The sequence below is a fragment of the Pithys albifrons genome, chromosome 3 (assembly GCF_047495875.1).
Source record: "Pithys albifrons albifrons isolate INPA30051 chromosome 3, PitAlb_v1, whole genome shotgun sequence".
NCBI lineage: Eukaryota > Metazoa > Chordata > Aves > Passeriformes > Thamnophilidae > Pithys > Pithys albifrons.
This window is the reverse complement of record NC_092460.1, coordinates 13050600-13074141: the sequence shown is the minus strand read 5'-3', so window position 1 is coordinate 13074141 and position 23542 is coordinate 13050600. Positions and strand designations below refer to the sequence as shown.

At 41.1% G+C, this 23542-nt stretch overlaps 1 protein-coding gene and 1 long non-coding RNA gene across 25 annotated transcripts in view; one reads left to right on the top strand and one right to left on the bottom strand.

Annotated features, from left to right (window-relative positions):
• Positions 1–23542, top strand: part of ATP2B2 (ATPase plasma membrane Ca2+ transporting 2) — a 420524-nt gene that overhangs the window by 331034 nt on the left and 65948 nt on the right. For 12 of the 24 annotated variants that reach the window (XM_071550488.1, XM_071550498.1, XM_071550500.1 and 9 more), the window contains 6 exons: positions 1392–1424; positions 2917–3009; positions 8259–8300; positions 9958–10122; positions 12843–13057; positions 14227–14469. In XM_071550488.1, the coding sequence (XP_071406589.1) occupies positions 1392–1424; positions 2917–3009; positions 8259–8300; positions 9958–10122; positions 12843–13057; positions 14227–14469 (791 nt within the window). Of the gene's footprint in view, positions 1–1391; positions 1425–2913; positions 3010–8258; positions 8301–9957; positions 10123–12842; positions 13058–14226; positions 14470–23542 lie in introns of all 24 variants that reach the window. The other 12 variants (XM_071550505.1, XM_071550499.1, XM_071550509.1 and 9 more) reach the window with 5 other exon arrangements.
• On the bottom strand, positions 887–11375 carry LOC139669774 (uncharacterized). Its single transcript, XR_011697314.1, has 3 exons — positions 11293–11375; positions 1820–1998; positions 887–1175 (listed from the first exon to the last, which is right to left on the bottom strand). It is a non-coding gene; the product is annotated as an uncharacterized lncRNA (long non-coding RNA).

The window sequence follows — 23542 nt, the reverse complement described above, 5'->3', positions numbered from 1 at the left end:
AGAAACCCCAACAAACGCTCTTGGTCATGGAAATAACAGCTTAGAGCTTCAAAAATAAAATAAAGATATGTGGCTTTTTGCTAGCCCAGTTGTTTAATGTCAGTGACTGACTTTAAAGTCATTTTAATTTCTTGAGGTGTAAAGGTCAAGCTAAGAATAGTCAAAGATGAGAATGTAGCAGTAAATGGTAGCAGGCAGTTTAAGTTTCATGTCCTGGCTCAGTTAATGAAATCAAGAAGCCTCTTTAGACTTTTCACCCTATTACAGTGTGATGTCATAAGCCAGTGCTAATTTATGGGTTACACACTAAGCAGGAACACGATTTAATGTCTGTCCTTTCCAGTTTTTGTTCACAGTCTTGTAAATTGTTCTGCTTTCAGGATTTCATTCCAAGTCTGTCCAAGGAACATTTGTCTTTCAGACATAGTTAAGGGCCAATGAATATGGAGTTTTAAATATTTTTGCTCTTTCTAGTGGGTTTCTTTATCAATAAAAACAACAGTTGTAGCTTTTCTGAACATTTTACTTGGTATCCATCAGGCAATATGATTCCACCTTTTTCCATTTCCATCCTTGTAATTTGAAGCTGCAAATGGGAAGGCCAAATTAAAATTTTCATGACCTACAGATTCCATTTCTGAATATATTCCACAAGGGGTTGCCACTGACTCCCTGTTGCTCTGAGGAAATCCCTTTTTATTTAACAAAAGACCCTAAGAAATGTTCAGCATTTAATTTTACACAGATTCGTGCCAGGCATGGTGAGTTCCAGGCAAAATGTAAGGGAGAAAGACCAAGGGTACATCTCTCCTGTGTCAGAGTGCTTTGGAGCAGTATCTTAGGTTTGTTTGTGCTGTCATGAGGAGAAAGACTCACAGACCTTCTGAGATGTGGCAGCACCTGCTTGGTGGTGTCTGGGGATGCTGTAGGTGAGAAAGAGCAGCCTCAGTGCTGCCTGGTGGGGTCAGCTGATGACAGCTGAGCTCCTTGGCTGGGCTGGGCTGGCCTCTGCTTGTTGCTTTGCTGGTGGTTCCCTGGGGTTTCACTGTAGACAGCCTGGAAATGCCAGGCCAGATGAATCAGGGATGGCAGAGGAACACGCTGGAGTCGTGACTTACTGCCCAGAGACAGACCCTCATGGAGGTGTGGTGGAACTTTGGCTGCAGACCCTGACTCTGAAATATAAAAAATACCTAACATAGAAAATTCCTCCACATTTTCTGGTGCTGGTGGCAGCTTTGTGCTTGTGCAGAGCTGGTTGTGTAGCAAGGCAAGACTAAGGTCTTGTTCATACACCTGCAGTTCTCTGCAGTGCTGCCAGTCAGAGGTATTTGTTCCCTCTGTGTGGGTGTGTTTGATTGTTCATTAACACTGCAAAACTCCTCCTGCAGGTGAGAAGCAGGAGGATGGACAGCACCTGCCAGGTAGAGTAATTGTGCCCCAGCAAATGAAAGGCTTTCAGCCAGTGAGCTTTGGTGCAAATCAGGGGTGAACCACTGATTGAAATGATTGTCTTTGAATCAGTCAAGTTAAATTAAAGAATGATTGCAAATCAGCAGGATTGTTGGTGGCAGTTTCAGTGTGCACGCATTGGTGGTGTGGCAAATCTTAATGTTAAGCCTGAATAATCAGCTGTTCTGCAGCAGTAAATTACCAAGTGTTAAGGGCTGGGATCATGATTTGCTGTGAGAAGCTCATGCTGTGCTTGTTAGTGTGGCATCTGCATGAAATGCCAAACAGGCACGAGGAACCAGAACAGGGTAAGTCGTTGGCATCTCAGCAATCAAATCTGCAATTCAAATTTCATGAATATGCTTACTCAGGGTGTGTCTTTAAATCCTGGGTGCTGTTTATTTTCTCCTCCCAATTTGCCATTTGTAAGTAAATTCAGCCCATTTTTGTGGAATAACAACCCAATACAGAGTAAAACAGTCCCTGTGGAACAAGTACTGAAGAAGTTGGAGAGTGTCAGTCAGGATTCATTGTTGGACTTGTGTTCTGTTGTGAGCAAAGAACCAACAGAAACAAAACAAAATTAATTTTATCTGTTATTGAAAGAGACTAATTTTCCCAAGTCTAGTATAAAAAACATATTAAAATTATAAAATGCTCTTCATGTTTTTCACTTTTCTGCTAGGAAAGATTTCTTGACCAATTTCTGTAATATGTGGGTAATTAATGAAAACAGAAAGAGTTTTCTGATATTTTTTCATTTCACTTCAAACCAGGACACATGTCACATCCATTCTCTACATTTAAAATAACTCATTATTCTACTCCAGACTAAATTTGCCATTTCCACTTACAATATGGGAAAATTTAATGTTTCTACTCAGATCAATGTGCATATTAATTAGGGGATGGCAGGTCACAGGCTGAGCATGTGTTGGATTGGAACGTGTCAGTGATGATACATCAACATTTGCAACATATATAGAATACAAAATATGTTCTAATGCTATGTAGCAGTATATACATAAATAGATACAATGAATATGTTAAATGCATATTTTAAAACTACCCATGTGTTGGTAAGTTAAAGGGAAGTATTTCAACCTTTTCAGTATTTGCATAACATTACATTAAAACACAAAAAATAACACATAAGAGGACTAAAGCAACGTACACGGTACTCTGTAGACCGTCCTCACCAACTCCTTTACTTTGTTAAGTGTGTTTCATATTGATTTATTATTATTGTTATTATTATTCCATGCTTGAGTTTTTGCCTTGCTTTGTAACACCTTTATAATGCCATTTTACTTTTGAAATTGTGTTAATCAATTTAAAGCAGTTTGATTTTTGGAGAAAAATGCCATGGATGTTTTTTTTGTTGTTGTTTTGTTTTGTGCGTTTGTTCATGTTGTTGTTATGATTTATTATTTATTGTTTTTTTTATCCATTATTGCTCAGTAGATTCTTCCCATCCCTCCTCCCACCCTCCTTCAGCCACAGATGGTGCAGCAGGTGCAAATGCCACTGACAATGCAAATGCCAGCTTAGTCAATGGTACGTCACTGCCCCGTGTGTGTGAGTTGAGAGGCTCCTCTCCTGCCTGTGTCCCATCCCCTCCCTGAGAGCACAGCTGTACTGCGGGCTGTGCCTCCCCTCTGAGAGATCCTCCTCCAGGAGCTCTGCAGCAGCTTGGCAGATGCCCCAGAGGTGCTGCAGCTTCCTTCATTCACTCACAAGAGTTAAGCAGGGCAGGGAGGAATTAGGGTCTATTTGCCATGGATTAAAACTGCAGTAACAGTAGCAGGTAAGCAAGACCAGCCTCAAAACATGAGTGGATTCATGTGAAGTTTCGTTGTGAAGCTCTGCTCATTTCTCAGCATAGAGCTGAAGAGCAACACTGATAAACGCATTATTTCAGCTTTTCCTCAGCTGTGGCACTCCTGTGAGTACTCCCAGAGGCTCCATGGAGTTGTGAGAAGCAGTGCTGGGACCAGGAATCTGGCTCGATTCCCACTACCACTGCATTAGGAACAACTTCTGCTGCTCTGAGCAGCTGATTTAGGAGCAGCTGAGAAGTTTTGTGGGTATTTGGGTATGCCCTCAGTGATACCCTACTAAGCCTGCCTGTATGTACTAAAACCAGAATAAATATTACTGTAGGCAGTTCTGGCTGTCTCTCAGTACAGGTTCTTGACCCCACTTAGATGCAAATATTTCAGTTTCTCATTCTAATGGTCTAACTCCAGTATTAAATTGAATGGAATGGGTCAATATTAGTCTAGGCATCAGTTCTGTTTTTCTTCTAATCAGGTACATAGTCTTTATTTGCCATAGAAACATTTCCCTCTTGTGCAGCACCAAAAATACTGACAAAAATAATTCTACTTTTCGTCATACATATGATAGAATTTTTTTCCATGCAAGTCAGCAGTTGTTGCATTATGCACATAAATGAGAGTTTCTGACAGCAATACCAACTGCTAAACAAGGTTTAAACATGTATTAGTGTAGTGTCTTGTTTAAAGCAATTACAGAGGGAGTATTTGAATCTCTTTTTAAATATTTTTATTATAATTTAAAAGAAACATATGACCAGATTTTAAACTCTACTCCTGCAGAATTTGAGTTTGCTGGAAAACTGGGATTTACAATCCCTGCATCTCACTGCATGACAGGAATCTCCATCATCCTGGTTCCAGATTCCTGAGAGACAAAGAACCAGGAAATTAATGATGAATATTTTGTTCCCCAATAATGTGAAGGTGGGCAGGCCCTGGCACAGGGTGCCCAGAGCAGCTGTGGCTGCCCCATTCCTGGGAGTGCCCAGGGCCAGTTTGGACAGGGCTGGGAGCAACCTGTGCTGGTGGGAGGTGTCCAAGGGAGGAAACAAGATGGCCTTAAAGGCCCCTTCCAGCCTAAACCATTCTGGGATTCTATGATGTTTCTGTGATAATTTTACTGAAATATCTTCAAATAAGAAAAAAAAATTTGCATCCTTGAATAAGTACCAAGCTCAGGAAATGCTATTGCTCCTTAACTGAAAATGAACCCATTACCATTGCAGATAAAATATTTTTATTCTTAGTTGTCAGCATACAACTGACACAAAAGAAGTGCTTTGTTTTCAGTCAGGGAGCCTGTAGTGGTAAATCCATAGAGTTTGTGGCACTGCCCATGTGTTACCTGCTCTATTGAAGGAACTGTTATGAATTCTGTTGGCTTCAGGGAACTGAGATCAAAGCACATGATTGCTGTGGTCTCTTTGTTAAAACCATGGGCAATATGTTCAGCTTTTAAAAGGTTACAAGTTAAGGTCATAAGCAGAGCAGAAAATTTGGCAGAAAGGAAAAACTCACCTGATTTCAGAATATTATATTTAGTAAAAGTAATTTTAAGAAACGTAAATCTGGGAAGCAGCAATGACTGTCTATAGCTTGGTTACCCCAAAGGTGATTTCCTTTCAGTAGGTCAAATCACCCAGGCTGGGTTTCCTTCCAGTAGAGCACAGTAGATTCTGTGCTGGATTGTTGGAGTTTCTAGGCATTTGTATTTGAAGGAGTCTGCCACCTAAAAATATATTCAGAAAATATAGAAATGGTATAGAAATACCATGGCAGACTCAGAGGAATGTCTTGGCTGAACCATTTGTGCCTGTTGTAAATCCTGGTGTAGGTACTGAACCACTCTTCAGTTCCTGCAAAGCAATTTGCAGTTTAAAGTATTTTAAAATATTTTCTGAATTGTAGGTGACATTATTTAATGAGTGCATAGAAGAATTAGCTAAAACTTCCAATTTGAAATAGTGGAATCAGGGTTATTCTCCTGTAATTATCCTGTGTTTTCCCAATGCCTGGCTCTGCTCTCCCACTGCATAGAAGGATCCCTAAGGATGCCCTTCAGACCCGTTGGTGCCCCTTTGCCCCAGATCTGTATTTGCAGCCTGGGCCTTTTGTATCCTGCTGCAGAGTAGAACTGGGCTGGCACAAGGAGGCTGGAACTCTTTTTGTTGCAAGATGAGACATTTTGGAAAATCGCTGCAGTATTTGATGGGTTTTTTCCTCCATCACAGCACATGAGAACATAACTCCATTATTTTCTTTGGTTTATTCCAAGCAGTTCCTCCAATTTACAGGTAATTTCTAATGCCAGCAATAGGTCTTTGTTATTCTGTCCCATTGGCTCGTCAAGAATGAGCTGAGGCAGGTTAAGGGGAGTCTTTTCTTTGGAGGTTCATGTCTTTTGGAGTAAGAACTTGGGCAGTAATGATGCCATGAGTTCTTCCCAAAAGACAGAAATTATAGTAATTCAAAACCTTCAAAGCAACTGCAGAGCACAAGTTGTATTAGGAGGCTCTAAATTTTATTCTAAATGTTCTTATTTTTCATCCTTGCTTAGCAAACTGATAAAAATAAACTCATTTCTCCAGCCCAAACACTGTTTCTTTGATTTACTATTCAAAAAGGAAAGATTTGCAGAATTATGTAGAAGTAAATTCCATTTTTGAAGAATTTTTTAACATAATATTTCAAAATATTAATATATAGTAAACATTTTAAATGTTTTGAAATGATGTACAAAGAAAGATGGGGTAGCATTTCTGGTCCTGGCACTGCCTGAAAGGAGAAAGGATCTCTCAGCAGGAGTGATTCTATCACCTTTATTTCTGTCTTAATTTCTCCTTTTGTTCATAATTTATAGCAAAGTACAGCCTTGAAATTCTTTGGAACAGAAGGAAATGAATCCTTTGCATTCTTTTCTTTATCATAACTCCACAAATGAACTATTGCTTGTTCTGTCTAAATAACTGAACTACAATTAACTGTGGTGACCTTTCCCTTCATCCCTCAAGAACCTAAATGTGGCAGGCCAAGAATATTGACCATATATTTTTTAAATACCTAAGTTTACATTGTCAGTCATGATTGTTTATGTTGTGTACTGGTATTTTTACATCAATTGATAATTATGACACCCCTTTTGAATAGCAAACACATCCTAAAATTGCATACTTTGATTTGTGTAGAAAAATGACCTCTGTTTTGGGAGTTATGAAAGTCGTGTTTGGTTTTTGGTGGTGGTTTGTTTGGTTGCTTTTTTTTTAAAGTTGAAGATTCTTCCATAATTCTGCAAAAGTAGCTCCAGAGTAGGACACTGAGCAGGTTGTCTGCTCTAGATTAATATTTCCCAGTTCCTAAGGAAGCCTTTGTGAGTCTCCAGAGATGTTTTATGTCTTCCAGTAACTTTATTAAAACCCCTTTTAAGAAAAATAGCCAGCAGGCAGGTCCCAAGTCCAACTGTGCACTGGATGCAAAGATTTTAGTGGAGATTTCACTGTGAAAATGAATTTGATTTCATTCAGGTTCACAGATTGGTGTCTTGTGCCAAAGCACAAGGCTGGGGAAGGTAAATACTGGTGGTTTAAAAGTCATTTTATAGCCAAGGTGGGAATGGAATTAGAAATACAGCCAAGCAGTTGCTGTGAATGTTTTGTTCAGTAATTCCTCTGAGGACTGAGGGGATAAAGGTCAGAAGTCCTTTCCTTGGCTTTGGTTCTGGGCCTTGGAGTTCCTCAGGGTGACACTGTGGACTATTGGTGCCAAAGTTATGACTGATTTGGCCACTGCTGATCTTTTTTCAGAAGGCTCTTTTTAGTGCTCTCCCAGTTAGTGAAAAGACAAACATGCAAGAAATTCAATTTTGCTTCTATTTATTCCCAGCAGAGAGTGAAAAAATTAATATGTATGGAGAGGAAGATGTACCTGCTGTCACATTTTAATAAATTCTAAAGATACATTTCTTACCAGAATGTGTCAACAATCCTGTATATGCTTTTCAGCTTAATTTGCCTTAGCATTATTTTTTCATTGTGCACTGTACATAACTACAGAAAGACACTGTCATCCATTCTGAGTGTAACATTTGTGAAACTGAGTGGTCTTTTCCATAAATTCATATATTACTGTGGAAGTTTCATAAGGGATCCCACCAAGAGTTTTTGAACATGTTTGAAAATGTGCAGTTGTTATTCTGAATAGAAAAGTTGTGTGTTTTATCTCTGATTTGTGTTTTGCCATTTTTATTTCATACCCACTTTCCAGTGAAGTATTTTCAGTTTAAAATGGCACAAATGAATAAGGACTTTGGTTTAGTAAAACTTCATGTAGCTAAAATGTTAAACTGGGGATTAAAGGTGCACTTGGTAAATCTTTCCTTAGGATAAATCTGAGTAAAAGATGAACCCCTTGCACTTTTACCTACTGAAGTAATTGGCTAAATAATACAACAGATTGAGGAAGATGTCATTTTAAAATTATATCTAATTTATCATTTTATTTATTTATATATATATATTACCACTACTATTTCTATGTTGTCTCAGTTTGCTAAAAAAGTGAATTTAATTCTAGAATACATTAACAAGTCTCACTCTGTTCTGGTGTGTAGCACAATTGTACCTACCAATTTTTTAGGTCCCAGCCCTCTGGAATGTCAGTTCAGGAACATTATTCCAATCCAGCTTTCACTGGATTCCCTTTATAGTTTCACCCTCTTAATTAATGCACTTTCCTCAAGAATATGTGCTGATATTTAGTATTTACCACATTAAAACACTGAATTTGGATGTGTCCTGCTAAGTTGGCCATACTACTGAGTGAGTGTCTGGAAACAAGATATCCTGACTCAGTCCCTGTGACATGTCCATGGATTTGTCTGCCCATCTTACTTGAATTCCCATTGTCATGTTCTGTCTTGGGTGAAGATTGTTTACTGTCTATTGTCTGTTGAAATTTTTCATCATATAGGCAAAATGCAGGATGGGAATATGGAGAACAGCCAGAACAAAGGTAATCTTCTTTCATATTAAGGAGGTGGTGGATTTTATTTTTAGCATGTAGTTCAATTCTGTGGAAAAGTGAAAACCTGTGATTTGTGCCTGTATGTGAAAATGGCCCTATTGTTCCAACAGAATGTTAAAAAAACCCCTAACCAACCAAACCCAACAAAAAACCTACCAAAGAGATTGTAACTTGCAGAAGTTTGATGTATCAGATATTCAGGATAGGATCAGTATTTTGAATATGCCATTTAAAGATGTTATTTTGTCTCCCAGAGCTCATTGGAAGTAGTTTTCCCCGTGGAAGTTACCTATGTTACACATTGTTAATGATTTTCCAACCCAATCTTTTTATGTCTCTTCATCTTTGGTGTTTGATGGTATCACATGGACCTATTTTCTTTTGCAGGGAGAGGGTAAGGCAACAACAAAAGGGAACCTTAAAGCCCAAGGGTTACTTAGCAATGGGAAAGGCAATTCTAAGGATAAATAACAGGAGGAATAAGACTCTTAGGAGTTTGTTTATGAATGTACAACCTCAGGAAGAAATTGAAATACTTTGCTTTCTCTGGAGCAAAGTCATGGCTCCCTTTTTGTTTATGAGGCACAGCTCTCATGAGTTCTTTGGGTTATACCAAATTAAATGATAGCTTTTTCTTTTTAGATAACACTAAAGATTGCAAAGGTGATGGATCAGAAACTTAGGTAGATAAGCTCAGCTGTTAATGGTATAAAACTACCAAATAAATGAATAATCACTAGGGTTAGACAGAAAAATTAGATTTTCAGGTCACATAAGCATGGTCTTGTACAATCTCTTCATGAATGTCCAAGCAAAGCTGTTTCATTTCATTCTATTTAATTTGTTGTGCTCAGTACAAACCAGACACGTACACATATATAAACTGCAGTGTCATTGCTTTCAAGAAACATGTCTTTCTCTTTGATACTAAAAGACAGTTTCCTTGTCTTAGCATTCTTCCAAGAGAGGATGGTTCAGCCCTTCAATGATATGTGCTTTTTGAGGGAGAGTGATGGTGCCATCCCCTTTGGACCCAATGGATAAGTTCCTTGGGCACTGAATGCTAAGGAAACTTTCTGGTTCTGGGATTTGCTGCAATAGTGGATTGCAGAGGGTGCTGCCCTGGCCACTGAGGTGCCTGTGCAGCCCAGAGAGGGGGCACAGAGCATCTGTGGGACCCACTACCTTCAAAATGCTTCCATTGGGACTCTGATTCTAAGGGGGCATTGCACTCCATGGGACACCCCAAAATTCCGAGGCAGACAGACCATTGCTCTGCCAAAGCGTCTATTGCAGGAGATCCCACAGTGCTGACACACTGGACTTGCCAGGGCATTTGCAAGGCATGAAGTGATATATATGTGTATGACAGAGTGTCATTGGGGGGTTCAAACCCAGTAGATAAACCCAGTGGTGCTCCTGCTCCTTGTCCTGCTGGTCCTTATCCCCATGTGTGTGGAGGGCACAGGGATGTGCCTGGGCAGCTGTGCCCTGCAGCACCCCAGGGCTCTCCCAGGGCACTGCCTGCCATGGCAGGGAAGGGGAAGAGCTGCCACAGCCAGCTGGGTGAACTCAGTAAGTATTCACAGTGAGCTGAGGGAGTGCAGGATGGCTCTGGAGTAACAGTTGTGTTCTGCATTGCCAGCCAAGCAGCAGGACGGGGCTGCTGCCATGGAGATGCAGCCACTGAAGAGCGCAGAAGGGGGAGAGGGAGATGACAAGGACAAGAAGAAATCCAACATGCACAAGAAAGAGAAATCTGTCCTGCAGGGAAAGCTGACCAAGCTGGCAGTCCAGATAGGCAAAGCAGGTATGACTGGGGACTGACAAACCCACTCTGTTAATGAGACCTGAGAGCTGCAAAGCAATTTTATTTTTTTAAAGGTACAGGCCTTTTTTGCTGTAATATTTAGAAATGGGTGACCATAAAACTGTTCTAAGGATGGTATGTGATATTGACAATTTTTATTTCATCTAAAAATTAGCTCTGACTGTCAGGAAGCTGGAAGCTTTGGGCAACTTGGATTGTAATGAATATTTGAATCAAAATGAAAGGTAGCTTTTCTCATAGTTAATTTTCCCAGGCACAGTATTTACATATTTAATTTCCTCTACTCCTAAAACTTCAGAGTACACAATTCCAGAATCTCTGTCATTCCAAAATATTACTCACACAGTATTTCCCTGTTATAGATTCTGAAATCATTCTGTTCTCTCTTAATATCCATCTTCCTGCCTTTTCCCCAAGTGTGGCACGTGTTGACTCTTGTAGGCAGAGCCATCTGGTCCCTGCTGTGAGAAGCAGCACTTGTCCAACATGTAGGTAGAAAGTGGAAATCTTCTGTGATGACATAAAGTCCATTACGTTTATTTTTCTAGTGGTATTACAGAGATTTTGATCTCCCTCCAGATCTTTGGCTGAGGTCCTCCAGCAGCTTCCCCACTTCAATCTCTGCTCTGCCTCCCTTATCCTTCCTCAGCAGTCTGATTTCTGCCCCACATGTTCCTTCCCACTCCTTTCAAAGTTCTTTACAGTTAGTTGCTCACAGATCCCCAAGATGCCAATTCTCTTTGCCTGAACAGTGTGTGACTCAAATATTGTGGTTATCATCAATTAGTGCTTTGCCCAGGCTTCTCTCCTTTGCTTCCCATCATTATTAACTCCTTAGATTAAGCACTGTTATAGTTTGAGCTGGCAAAATGCCAACTGCCTGGTACCCAGTCAAAAAGTCCACTCCCAGAGCAGGAGAGTGAGGGAAAACAGCAGAAACGAGGCTTTAAACACAGTGAGGTTTTTATATTTATACAGAGAAGAGGAGAGCTTAACACAGAATATGAAATAGCACATAGTGACAGGAAACAACAACAGGCTCACCGAGGTCGCCCCAGCTAACAGGTGAAACTCCAAACCAATCAAACCCCCTCCCCAAAGGAAACCTCCCAGCAAGAGGGAAAGAGGAATTAACAGGAATGTGCTCACGTCCCCGGCTAAGCAGACGTGCCGACCGGCAGGAGGGCCTGATATCAGCAGTCAGGGAGCGGGAACCGTCCTGGTCAGAAGCATGGACCGAAGAGAGGAGAGACTCCTCCCCCCCTTGCTTGTTATACTCCCCGACACTTCCTGATGATGTCAGATGATATGAAATACCTCTATGGCTGCTTAAGTCAGATGGTACCTGTCCTCTCTAACTGTGTCACAACCTTTGAGGCCTGCTAAAAACTGAGGCCTAAATGGGGACCTATGCTGACTAAAGCCAAAACTACTACAAGCACCTTTCTGCATTGCCTTTGATTCTTACACTGATATTTCAGCAGACATGTGAAGATCACTGCTACAGTGATTGTATAGGCATTTCTAGCCATAATGTGGCAAGTAACATGCATTAAATTAATTATTGCCTCATTTGCTTTTAGTTTTTCATTGGGCAATCTATGGGGATGTTGTGTCTTGTCATGAGTATTTGCCTCTACAGTATTTTACGGGATTTTCCTGTATCCTCTGGCATATAGTGATCTCCCTGACTCATCTGTTTCCTGTCACCCTTAGCATCCTTCAGCTTACCAATTTTTCCTAACCGCAGTCAAGACATGAAAATCACAGCATTCTCCTTCTCCTGCATGATCTCATTAGGGAGAAATTAATTTATCCTGAAATGCAGGCTTAACTGCTTCACAGAAACCTGCCAGAGAGCAGTAATCACAGCAAGGCAAAGCTGAGGCTGCACTGGAGTTCTGATTTGCATACTCCAATCCAGGACTAAATTGAGGAGGAGGAGGAGTGCTGTCCTAGCAGTCTGTGCTACTGCAAGAGCATATTAACTGCTTGGGATCTTTTGTGAATTCTGTGAAACTTTTCTTAATGTCTCTACCTCTTTTGAATCTCTCCTCATAAAAGTACTCACTTTATGCATGTCTCTTTGAAAAGAGAAACCTTGGAACCATCAGTATTTATAATATTTTCAAGAAAGATGGTTAAAACTGCTCTGTGGATAATTCTGTTACTGCCTCCTTGTATTCACCCAGACACATCCATAGGGCTTTTCTAAATTATTTATACAACAACATAAATGATAGAAGACTTTTTTCCTCAGGTCTGTTAAGATACATTTATTTAAGAGGAAGGTGAGTGTTTAAATATGGATAGACTGGTAGTGTGTAAAAGGTGGAGGTTAAAAGGGCAAATAAATGTACCAGGAAAAGTAACACTAAATTGAAAAAACTTAGCCAAGTGACAGAGGAATTCCTGGAGGACTGGACTGACTGGGAAGTTTCAAAGGCAGCAGTAAGACAGTGCTAAAAAATGAATGCAGGGTGATTCAGCTGTTCTGTAGGATTCAGTGTCTTTTTAATGCATGGCTGTTGTATTATAGCAATGTTTCTTCTTGTACTCTTTATCATCATTATTAATATTGGGGGAAAATGTCACATAGAATAAGCAAATGACTTCCTATCAGACCCCAGTGTGGATTTCTAATGCACTTCTTTTCAGCTGTGGTTTGGTTTGCAGTGACTGATGGTTTCTCTCTGCAGGTTTGGTGATGTCTGCCATCACTGTCATAATCCTGGTCCTCTATTTTGCCATTGACACGTTTGTGGTCAACAAGCAGCCGTGGCTGCCCGAGTGCACTCCTGTCTACGTGCAGTATTTCGTGAAATTCTTCATCATTGGTGTCACTGTGCTGGTGGTTGCTGTTCCTGAGGGACTGCCACTGGCTGTCACTATTTCTCTGGCTTATTCTGTGAAGGTAAGAAACATTAAAAATAATCATTGGGAGGAAAAGGCTGTTTGGTTACTAGTGAGTTTTACCAGGTATAATGAAAATCAGTCTGAAAACTATGTGCTCAAAATGTGATTGAGAGTGAAATAGCTTTAAAGTAAATTTAAATTGAAAGTATTTTTGACAAAAATGCGAATACTTATGTGTTCTAATACATCCCTTTAAAACCATACAGTGCAGGAATATCAAGTAGTAGAAGTACCTATTTAATTTGCAAGGAACAGGGAATTCATTGAGCAGCATTTACTCTGAGGATAGTCCAGCCTTTCGATATAGAATAATTTCGTATTCAAATTTCCTTGTGCAATAGCACAAAGTTTTGACAAGGATTTGAAGTCTTCAGGAACACTTTTCAAAGGAATTAGTTTCACTGAAGCTTTCATGTACTTCTCTGAAATGCAGTTGCAGTTCTTTGAAGTCAATGTAAACGATTCTATTAGGAAATTAAAGAGGATTAAAATCCTGGGCTTTAGCAATTTAGTCAGATGGGATTTATTTGAACATTCTGGGAATCTTCAATGAAGATGAAGTTTATTTCCATTTATCATGTAAACAAAAGATGAACTTTAGGAAGGACAATCTTGATTATTGTGTAGCCAAATATCATAATTATTAGGAAAAAAAAGTGTGTCTCAAGTGTGGCATTTTGCTAATAAAGACTGAAGCTGCTTTTAAAATATTTTCTCATTCTTCTTAAGTTCTTCATCTGTCACCCCTTTCCCATTTCCCTTCCCCTGGCACAGTCCACCTGTGTGCTGCAGGATAGTATCATGTCATTCTAAGTATTACTAAGAAAAAGTTGAATATTTTCTATAATGATGATGTTTAAAAAATGCTGTTACTTTTGTTTTCTTTAACTAATCTTTGCTGTTATAGCTATTTCTTAAAATGTATATATATAGCAAAGAATTCTGGAACTATTGTAGTTTATGAAAGGCACAGTTATACAGGGATGGGCACAGCTTGGCTGTCAGCAACAAGGGTTTGGACTGTTGGCCCAGCTCAAAGTTCTGCTTTAGGAGCTTTATGTTCTCACAAACAAGACTCACCACCCTCCTCTCTGCTTTTCCTAACTGCCTTAAGAACGTGTCCCAGCAGCTCTTGAAGGGTTGTTATTGTGTGGGGTTTCTCCCCAGAAAATGATGAGGGATAACAACCTGGTGCGGCACCTGGACGCCTGCGAGACCATGGGCAACGCCACGGCCATCTGCTCGGACAAGACGGGCACGCTGACCACCAACCGCATGACCGTGGTGCAGGCCTACGTGGGCGACGTGCACTACCGCGAGGTGCCCGCCCCCGAGGTCATCCCGGCCAAGACCATGGAGCTGCTGGTCAACGCCATCGCCATCAACAGCGCCTACACCACCAAGATCCTGGTGAGCAGCCTCGGGGTGTGCAGGGGCAAGGGGGTCAGTTAGTTGGTTAGTTATGTGGTCAGGAGAGGTCTAGGCAGGGTCAGGCAGCAGCAGGAACAGAAGGCTTTGAACTTAGAACAAGGAGCTTGAGCTTGGAACCAAGAGCTTGATCTTTCTTTTTAGTTATAGCTTCACTTTTTATCACTCTTGTGTACAGTGTGTCATCACACTATTGGCTGGTCAGCTTTCTAAGCACAGGTGGAAACATTTCACTGGCTGCAAGGTCTGTTACATTTTTTAGGTGACTCCTCCTTTTCTTTCAAGGATACACCTTGAACTCTTTAAGATCAATTCCCTCCTCAATTCCCTCAGCCATCAGAGGATCCACAGACTCACTGTCACCCCTGCAGGGTTGGGTTTGGGCAGGAGAATGGAGCTCACCACAAGGAGGGGTAGGGTCACTTTGAAGTGCCCATGTGACCCTTAAAAATCTCCTGCTGTCCATAGATTGGGATGGCCCAGTTTTGGTGCAGATAAATTTGCCAACATGACTGGTTTGCACTGAGACTTCATATGTGTAAAATTATTTCTGTGTGTCTAAGTACTTTCAGTTGATTCCCAAATAGGACAAATTGGATTGGTTAAATCAGTGAGGTTAATGAACTTTATTCCTTCTGGTTTCAAGTGCGTTACATCCAGAAGTATTTTTATTCAATCTGTAAAGGAGGCCAGAATGGAAATATCCATTTTGCTTGTGGCATTAGGTTCTTCTGTAGAGAGCTAATTAAGAGACTGAAAAATTTTGCAATTCCAATAGATTTGTTCTTTGAAAGGTCAAGCTGAATCTCAATGATGCTGAACAAATAGATTTTTTTTAATTTATGAATATATGTATTGTCCTTTTTATAACTCTGTGCTGAGCTGCATAATACAGTTGTGCATACATTTCATGTTTGTTTTAAAAGTAGTCTTTTAAATTACAATCCCAGAAAACAAATAGGGCTGAGAGCTAGAATGTACATTGCCTTTAAATCTTGCTATGTAAATATCTGTAAATATCTGGATATTAGTGACAATCCACACTGGGAAGAAAAATGTTGAGAGAAACCTCACACTGGTCTGCAAAGTGTGTTTGTAGCAAAGGTGTTTTTGAGATGAATGCTGCTGAGGATTGTTTGAGCAGGATTAGAGCCTGAGGCTTAGCACTCTGGAAATGGGAATGTGGAGAGAACCAGCCCCTGAGGCAGCTGGAGCCAGTTCCTGCATCCCAGGGGGACAGGGAGTCACCGGGCCAACCCCCGTCTGCTCTCCAAGGTGCTGTTGGCTGCCCTCTCCCAGCCGGGAGCAGTGTGAGCCCACCCTGCTGGCCTGCAGGGCACAGGGCTCCTCAGCTGAGGCTGCTGCCAGCCCTGTTCCTGCAGCTCAGGCACCCTGGGCAGGCAGAGCCCCCCCAGCTGCAACACCAGCTCCACTGGGAGCACCCAGTGGGCAGCACCTGTGCCCAGCCCAGCCCTGGCTCTGCCCCTGCCCTTCCCTGAGTTCTGCCCTGCTCAGAGCCAGCCAGGCTGACAGACAGGGCACATGGGCTCATTGCTCAGAGTCCATCCCTGAGCTCTGCCCTGCTCAGAGCCAGCCAGGCTGACAGACAGGGCACATGGGCTCATTGCTCAGAGTCCATCCCTGAGCTCTGCCCAGCTCAGAGCCAGCCAGGCTGACAGACAGGGTACATGGGCTCATTGCTCAGAGTCCATCCCTGAGCTCTGCCCAGCTCAGACCACCCAGGCTGACAGAGAGGGCACATGGGCTCATTGCTCAGGGTCCTGACTGTGCTCTTCCCTGAGCTCTGCCCAGCTCAGACCACCCAGGCTGACAGAGAGGGCACATGGGCTCATTGCTCAGGGTCCTGACTGTGCTCTTCCCTGAGCTCTGCCCAGCTCAGACCACCCAGGCTGACAGAGAGGGCACATGGGCTCATTGCTCAGGGTCCTGACTGTGCTCTTCCCTGAGCTCTGCCCAGCTCAGAGCCAGCCAGGCTACCAGCCAGGGCACATGGGCTCATTGCTCAGAGTCCTTCCCTGAGCTCTGCCCAGCTGAGAGCCAGCCAGGCTACCAGAGAGGGCACGTGGGCTCGTTGCTCAGGGTGTTTGATGTGGATGCTTCATGGCAGTGGCTGTTTGGAATCTGCTTTGTGTGTCTGTAACCCATCTCAGTGCCCAGGCTGGAACTAAGACAAGGTAGCAGAGCAGTGTTTGGCAGGAAGGATGGCAGGTACCTGTGTGAATTTGGGGTAGGATAACTGCTGCAGTGTGGCACGGGGCACAGGCCAGTTCACCCTCTCTGAATCCCAGAACACATTCAGGTTTCTGAGTGGGAAGGCACCAGACCTTCCAGTCATGCATCTGTAATATTAACATTTAATATGCTGTCTTTTTCTTGTGGTAATAATTTCATTTAACTTAAAAATTTATGGTCAGTAGTAGTTGTAAAATGGTCTTAATATTATCTGATTTTTTTAACTGCCTTTTCTTCATTGCTTCTTGTTGAAATCATTTCTGGGTGCATATAGACTCAATATTTCACCATCTCAGTGCTTTTTAAAATATACACAGAGGCTGATCTGTGAAACTGGTAAATGAGTAAAATCCCCTGGAAATCCTGTTTTTTTCTGGATGCAGATCAGATAACAGCTCAAACTTCTCTGTGTAAAATGAATGGTGATTTTTAAGCTATTAAGCAGCTTCATAAGGTAAAGCCTCATGGTACGGCCTCCACAAGAACCACAGCTCCAATATCAGAGGAGTTCATTTTAGTCATTATTTAGAAGAATCTTAAGCTGAACTTTAAGACACGAAGTATTGTTCCACAGCCCATTTTAAATCCGAAATAAATACAGTACAAATTACCTCGGGGAGTTGTTTCCAGGATGAAATACACAATTATTTTCTAGCTGCTGATACTGAATGCATCCTGTGCACTCATTCTCAGAGCATGTTTAATCAAATTGTGAATATCAGCTCAAACCCAAAGGGCATGGAAGAGTTATAGCACTAAGACTGAGATGTCCATGTTCTATTTTTGGTTCTCTGGTTATGCTTTGTATGAACTTCTGTTCACAGGGATCACATATGGGACCAGAAAATTAGCCAAGATGCTCTGCTGAATGAGAAATATTCCCTCTTGCATTGTCTTTTGATTAAGGGGAAATTGAACCATTGATAAAAATACAAAAAGAAAATAATATCAGTGCTTGGGATAAAAGATTTGAATTTCCCTGAGAAATGAAACACAAATTATTCCAACTGAACAATAGCATCATTAAATATAGTTCTTTTTAATGCATTCCAAGATGAAGTTACTGAGTGAGCTGATTTTGCATTCCTTTAACTTCAGAGCAGCTTTAATGCTGCTTTAATGCTGTCTTTGTGAGGCTGTTGTGCAGCAAAGCTTTCTTCCAGCATTCCTGGTTTTGATGGCTGTCCCACATGAAATAAAATCAATCTTCATGTGCTTTAGTTTGTGAGCTGTGGTGAGGACTGGAAAGCATCTCTCACTCTGAGACCAAAACTTTGCGTTTGGGGAATACTCTGATTGCACTTGAAGCAGAAGTACAGTGATCCTGGGTATCACAGAGCAGTAATGAAACAGAGACTCCAAACACCAGAAGTATTGATTTGAATTTTTCTGTGGGGCTCTTCCTTGCATAATTTCAGTTTTAATTAGGAAGGTATTTCTTTTAATTTCCTGAACGCTGTCCTAGGGCATTGGGTGGCTCCTCTGTGTTCCTATTAAGAAGACATCACAATTAGTATTTAGCTGAGTGATCTTCAGCAGCAGCGAAGCAGTCCCAGCTGAACCTGTTATTGTTAGGAACTAACACAGACATTTCATTTGGCACTTGATGGGTGCCCAGGGAGACTAAAAGGGTGATGGATCTGCAGCACAGCCCCTGAGAGCTATGGGGACAAAGGAAGGTGTTAATTCACCTTCTTCCTTTGAGCAATGCCTTGTGCCTGAATATATAGTGAATTAAAATAAGTGAAACAAAATTTCTAACTGCTTTGTAGAGAAAGCAGTTAATGGGATTTGGGCATAGAATTTTCTTGTTAAGAATAAGCAGTTCTTTTGGCTGCTTGTCTGATGCAGAATACTGGGGTGAAGGCACTGCCTGCTCCTTGGACAGCAGGGGTGAGGGGAGCCTGGCAAAGTAGGGCATGGACCCATAAAATATGGAAGCTACAAGATAAAATTGCATTCTACAGGAGTGGAGTGTGGAAAGTAATGGAAACAAGATTTCAGCACAACAGTTGCTTTTCAGAAATAGATGCACATCTGCTATTGCTGTTGGGAACATGGATGGAGTAGCCAGGGAAGGGTTCCTTTCATTTAGGAGGAATATTTGCATCCAAAAGAAATACAGCTATTTGGGTTGATTGGAAACACAATATTCCTGTCAGGAACAGACTTTCCAAAAGTGTGCAAAGTGCAAAATACACTTACAGATTTTTTTGTTTGTTTGTTTTTAATCAAAGACTGAATTTTATTTATCAAACACTGGAATTAGTCTTGACTTCTTTAAAATTTGTTTAGTCAAAACCAAATTTACTTACATGAGTTGTCAAATGTTAGTTGAAAACAACTGCCTCAAGAATAATATATGTACACACACATCCATTATTTAAGCAGGAAAAACTTACCTCTCATAATTTCAACACTATCAATAGAGCAAATCCTTCTTAGAGACAACTCTCAAGTTGTTTTGGGTAACATGGATATTTGGAAGTTTCCTACCAAATCATTTAAGAAGTTGAGGCGTACTGGTTGTGTTTCTGGATATCCCATAGATTTCCCAACATTATTGTATTAAGTTGCTAGTGATGGAAAGGAGGATTGAAGTGCCATCTTTTGAACAGTAGTTGCTTGGGGCTCCCTGATTCTTGTTCAACAGAGCACAGACCTTCCCTTTTATCTGTCTCTATACAGACATTTCTGTGTCTCTGTATGTATTTGAAGTCTTGTTTTCAAATGGAAAGGAAGAAGGAGCCCCTCACTGTTGAGGAGAGATCGTTGATTTCATTTTAATAAAATCTCAAACCCCATAGATGAGATGATGCCCCACCTATGAACAGAAAATCAGAGAATGTCCCAAGGCCGCAGCAGCAGAGCCTGTGCTGTATCACAGCTGTCTGTGAAATGACACTGCTCTGCATGGCACTACAATTGTCCTTATTCAGAGGAGAACCATGAGAAAATAGTTCCTGACCTTCAAACTACATTTTTAGCTATTTTGGCAAATGAAATTGGGAAGGTAATTTTACTCTCAGGTAAAGTTCTCTTAAAAGCTCCTCTCAAGCTCTTCATCTCTTGTGTTAAAATACAGATAACTTTTACCATTTCTTTTTGCTGCACTTGAAGGTTCAGGTCATCTCTTTCCAGCCCTGTGGCTTTCCCTGTGTCACCCCATCATGGTTTCTCCACACACATCCAAGCTTTGTCCACAGGGAGCTTTGCAGTGGGAGTTTTGGTACAGGACTTGAGGGAACTTTGGCAACAGTCTGAGCAGTGACCATCCCTCACAGCTTTTTTTTTACCTTTGCTTTTTTTTCCTTCAGGCAATGCTCAAAAATAAATTCCACCTTTAGATGATGTGTCAAGTTTTCAGTAACTTGTGTTCTAATGTTGGTAAAGAGAAGTTCTATTTGACAGCTGTTTTATGTGAGGATAGATCTGTGGAATGTTTTAGCCTTACATAATGATACTGGAAATCAGTGAACAGTAAGAGACACACCTGGAATGAAATTTTTCAGCTTGGCCCTTGGAATGGCCTTGACCAGCTTGGCTCTGGTGTCATCTGTCTTTGGAAGAGGGAGGCAAGAAGAAGAGCAATGGGCTGGAATCACCTTCCTGCATTGTCACTGTGGAATACATTTGGAATGGCAAAATCTTCTCCTGCTGTTGTAATTAAAACCATCTAGAAAAATGCACAGAAAAATGTAGAGAGAGGAAAATCTGCTTTGAAGGAAATCAATGCATGATTTTCAGGGTGACACCTTCCAGCCCAGCCCAGAAAGGTGGAGTTTAGGTCAGTAACAGTGTCCTGTGAGTCAAGTGACTCGTGGACAGTCCTGTAACTTTTATTGGCTGCTTCCAGCACATTAGTTGGTGCTGGAAATTTGTGCAAATTTGTGCAAATTGTTTATGCTCTTCTTTCTGAAGGGCTCAGGTGATGGCATTAAAATCTTGTCTGCACCATTTCTGAACCTCCAGTTTAATGTTGCTGAGCCATTTAGAATGAAAAACTTGCTTGATTTCCTTCAAAATTGCTTGAACTGATTTCTAGAGATCTGTGTATTTTGTAAGAGGTTTTATTTAATAGGCAAAATCATTCCCATCATAGGTAAATTTATATCTTTATCTCATTTTTTGTATGTTCCCAGTGTTATACAACTGTATAATGTAGCTATAAATTATAGATGGGAACGAACAATGCAGGCAAAAACATCTTTCTATATATAAGTCAAACAGTCATCACCGAAACAAAAAATCCCCAACAACATATTCTTTAAAACTTTCCATAAAGCCCTTGGTAAGCATTTTGTCAGAATAACTTAGGCAGAAAAAGAACAACCTATAGTGTCCATATCATTGACTGTGTAAATAATAATTATTAGGGGTAATAGATCATGTTGTTAATTGTCTCTGCTCCTAGGAGTGGTAATTAGCAGAGAGTAATGACCTCCACACACCACTTGGGATGGAGTTCTGTAGGGTGAGGCACCAACAGAGCTTCTCTCACTGAATTAGCTGCTGACTTAATAATTGCAATAACTGTGTTTAGGAAGGACTTGCATCAGACATGTCGTTGTGCCAGTCATGTGCTTTGTGCCAGCAGGGCACTGGGCTTTGTGCTGCCAGGAGAAAGAGTTCTGAGCTCCAGGCTCTGCTGTTGGGAGGCAAAGGGGAGTCAATGAGCAGGGCCAGCCCCTCCATCTGCCCTGGACCCTGTGGGTGCCCAGCAGGCTGGCAGAGCCAAGGGAGGTTCCTGCAGGGGGGCAGGAGCTTTGCAGGTGAAAAAGGTGGGCTGAATGTGCTCAGGCAGAGCTTGTCCTTTCACTGGAGCCCCCACTGTGCAACAGGCTGTGACTGTGAGTGACCTGGGCATGGGGGTGGCAGCTCCTGGCACTCCCTTCCTTGGTGCCCAGGCAGCTTGGCTGGCAGGGCAGGGCTGCTTGTCCTGCCTCAGGACATGAATGTGGAAAGAGAGAAAAGATGAATAAATACAATAATCCTCCAGTGGATTGTGTCAGATTATCCCCATGCTACCAAAAGGTTTATGGTCAAGTTGAATTCAATTTCTTTATTTTCTTTCCTCATGTGACAGAAAACCCCTTCTTCATAGTGGCCTCCTTTGCCTTCAGAGCTGGGTAATTGCAGATTCCATTTATTCCTGTTGGGATAACTAATCATTGCAAGGTTATAAACAGGACTGACAGGCACTTGAAAGCTTTTTGTTACTGTAATATCAGTCCATACATTAGATTTTTTTCCTGCTTGCTCGTATGAAAATGAGTACATTAGATTTTTAACTTATGATCCAACAATTTCTTTTCCTATTACCTCCCATAGGATTGTTTTTTATGTTCTTTATCTTATGTTGATCTTCTGGCATAAGATGATTCACTTATGGGGAATGACCTCCAACTATTTCCAAATACACCTGTTGAGTGCAGGCTTTAAAAGCCAATGTTTCCTGGGAGGTGCTCCAAGTGTTTTCATCCAGACTTATAAAAATTATTTCTTGTTGCCTGAGCCTTTTTTTATTTATTTATTTTAATTATTTTTTTTTTAGAAAACACACTGACATTGAATAATTTTAATATGTACTTCTTTTCATACCTCTGATACCCTCCCAAGATAAAGTCATCACACTCTGGAGCTGCTGGAGGTGCTGGTTAGGATGTGGTGTTAATTTTAGGGGATATTATCAGGGAGGATATTTTCCCAAGGGGAGCATTTGTTTTCCATGAGTTGGTGTAAATCCATTCCTTCAGGCACATTTGCTTTAATGCAGGTTTTCTTTGTGCTCTTGATCATCAGAACAGGAAGGTAATACCTTCAAATGTGGGAATTTAATACTAATTTTATAGAAAACTATAGGGGGTTTATAATCAAAGATACACAAACTGGCTTATTAGAAATCAGTGTGGTGGGGGAATCACCTCATAATGAAATATGACATTAATATCCTTTCATATTTACGTTACATAAATATATAATTTATATAATATATAGTTTTGGTATGTTTTCTTTTTACTGTCAGAGATCCAATGTGGTTTATTCCTCTGGGGAAAGAAAAAAACCAACAACAACCCACCAGAAAACCTCAACTGGTACAATGCCTGAAGTCTAACTGATCAGCAATGCAGTTTGTGACAGAAAATACTGATTTCAGAGCAAGAAATGGCAGGGCTGACTTTGCAGACTTGAACAAGTTGACTTGTTCATTGCTGTTCTTTGAGAAGGAAATTGTGCTTAATGAGGTTTATTACACCTCTGTTAATGCAAGCAAAGGACTCTGTTTCTTTTGAGTCACAGATAGTTCTAGAAAGTTGGTATTAAATATATGGGAAGTAAGAAACTATTCTTCAAAGTCTAGTTCCTGCTGTCTTGTTCACTATTCATTTCTCTGTCAAGCTTCTGGTTTTCTTTCCTTGTCCATGGAGCCCTTGGCTCTTCTGGGTTCCAATCAATCATATTTCTGTGGTATTTACAAGTGAGTGTGGGCACGTGTCCGAAAATCACAGTCTTTCTGCATTTGGAGATGGTTCCAAGCGAGCCAGAAACACCCCTGGGATGGGTGGGATTCTGAAGAATTGTCCCCACTGATCCTGAGCACTCTGTGAGGGCCACTGGCTTCTCCAAGGCACAGGACTCTGATGGATCTGTTTTCTCAGGGGCAGGTGACTTTGACAGAGGGAAGCCAATAAGTCCTTTTCTCAGCTGGATTCTAACAGAGGAAACAGGAAGTTTTCTAAGGAAAGGCTGTTAGGACATTTTATCTTACTCAATGCCACACAGTTCTGTATCATCACTGAAG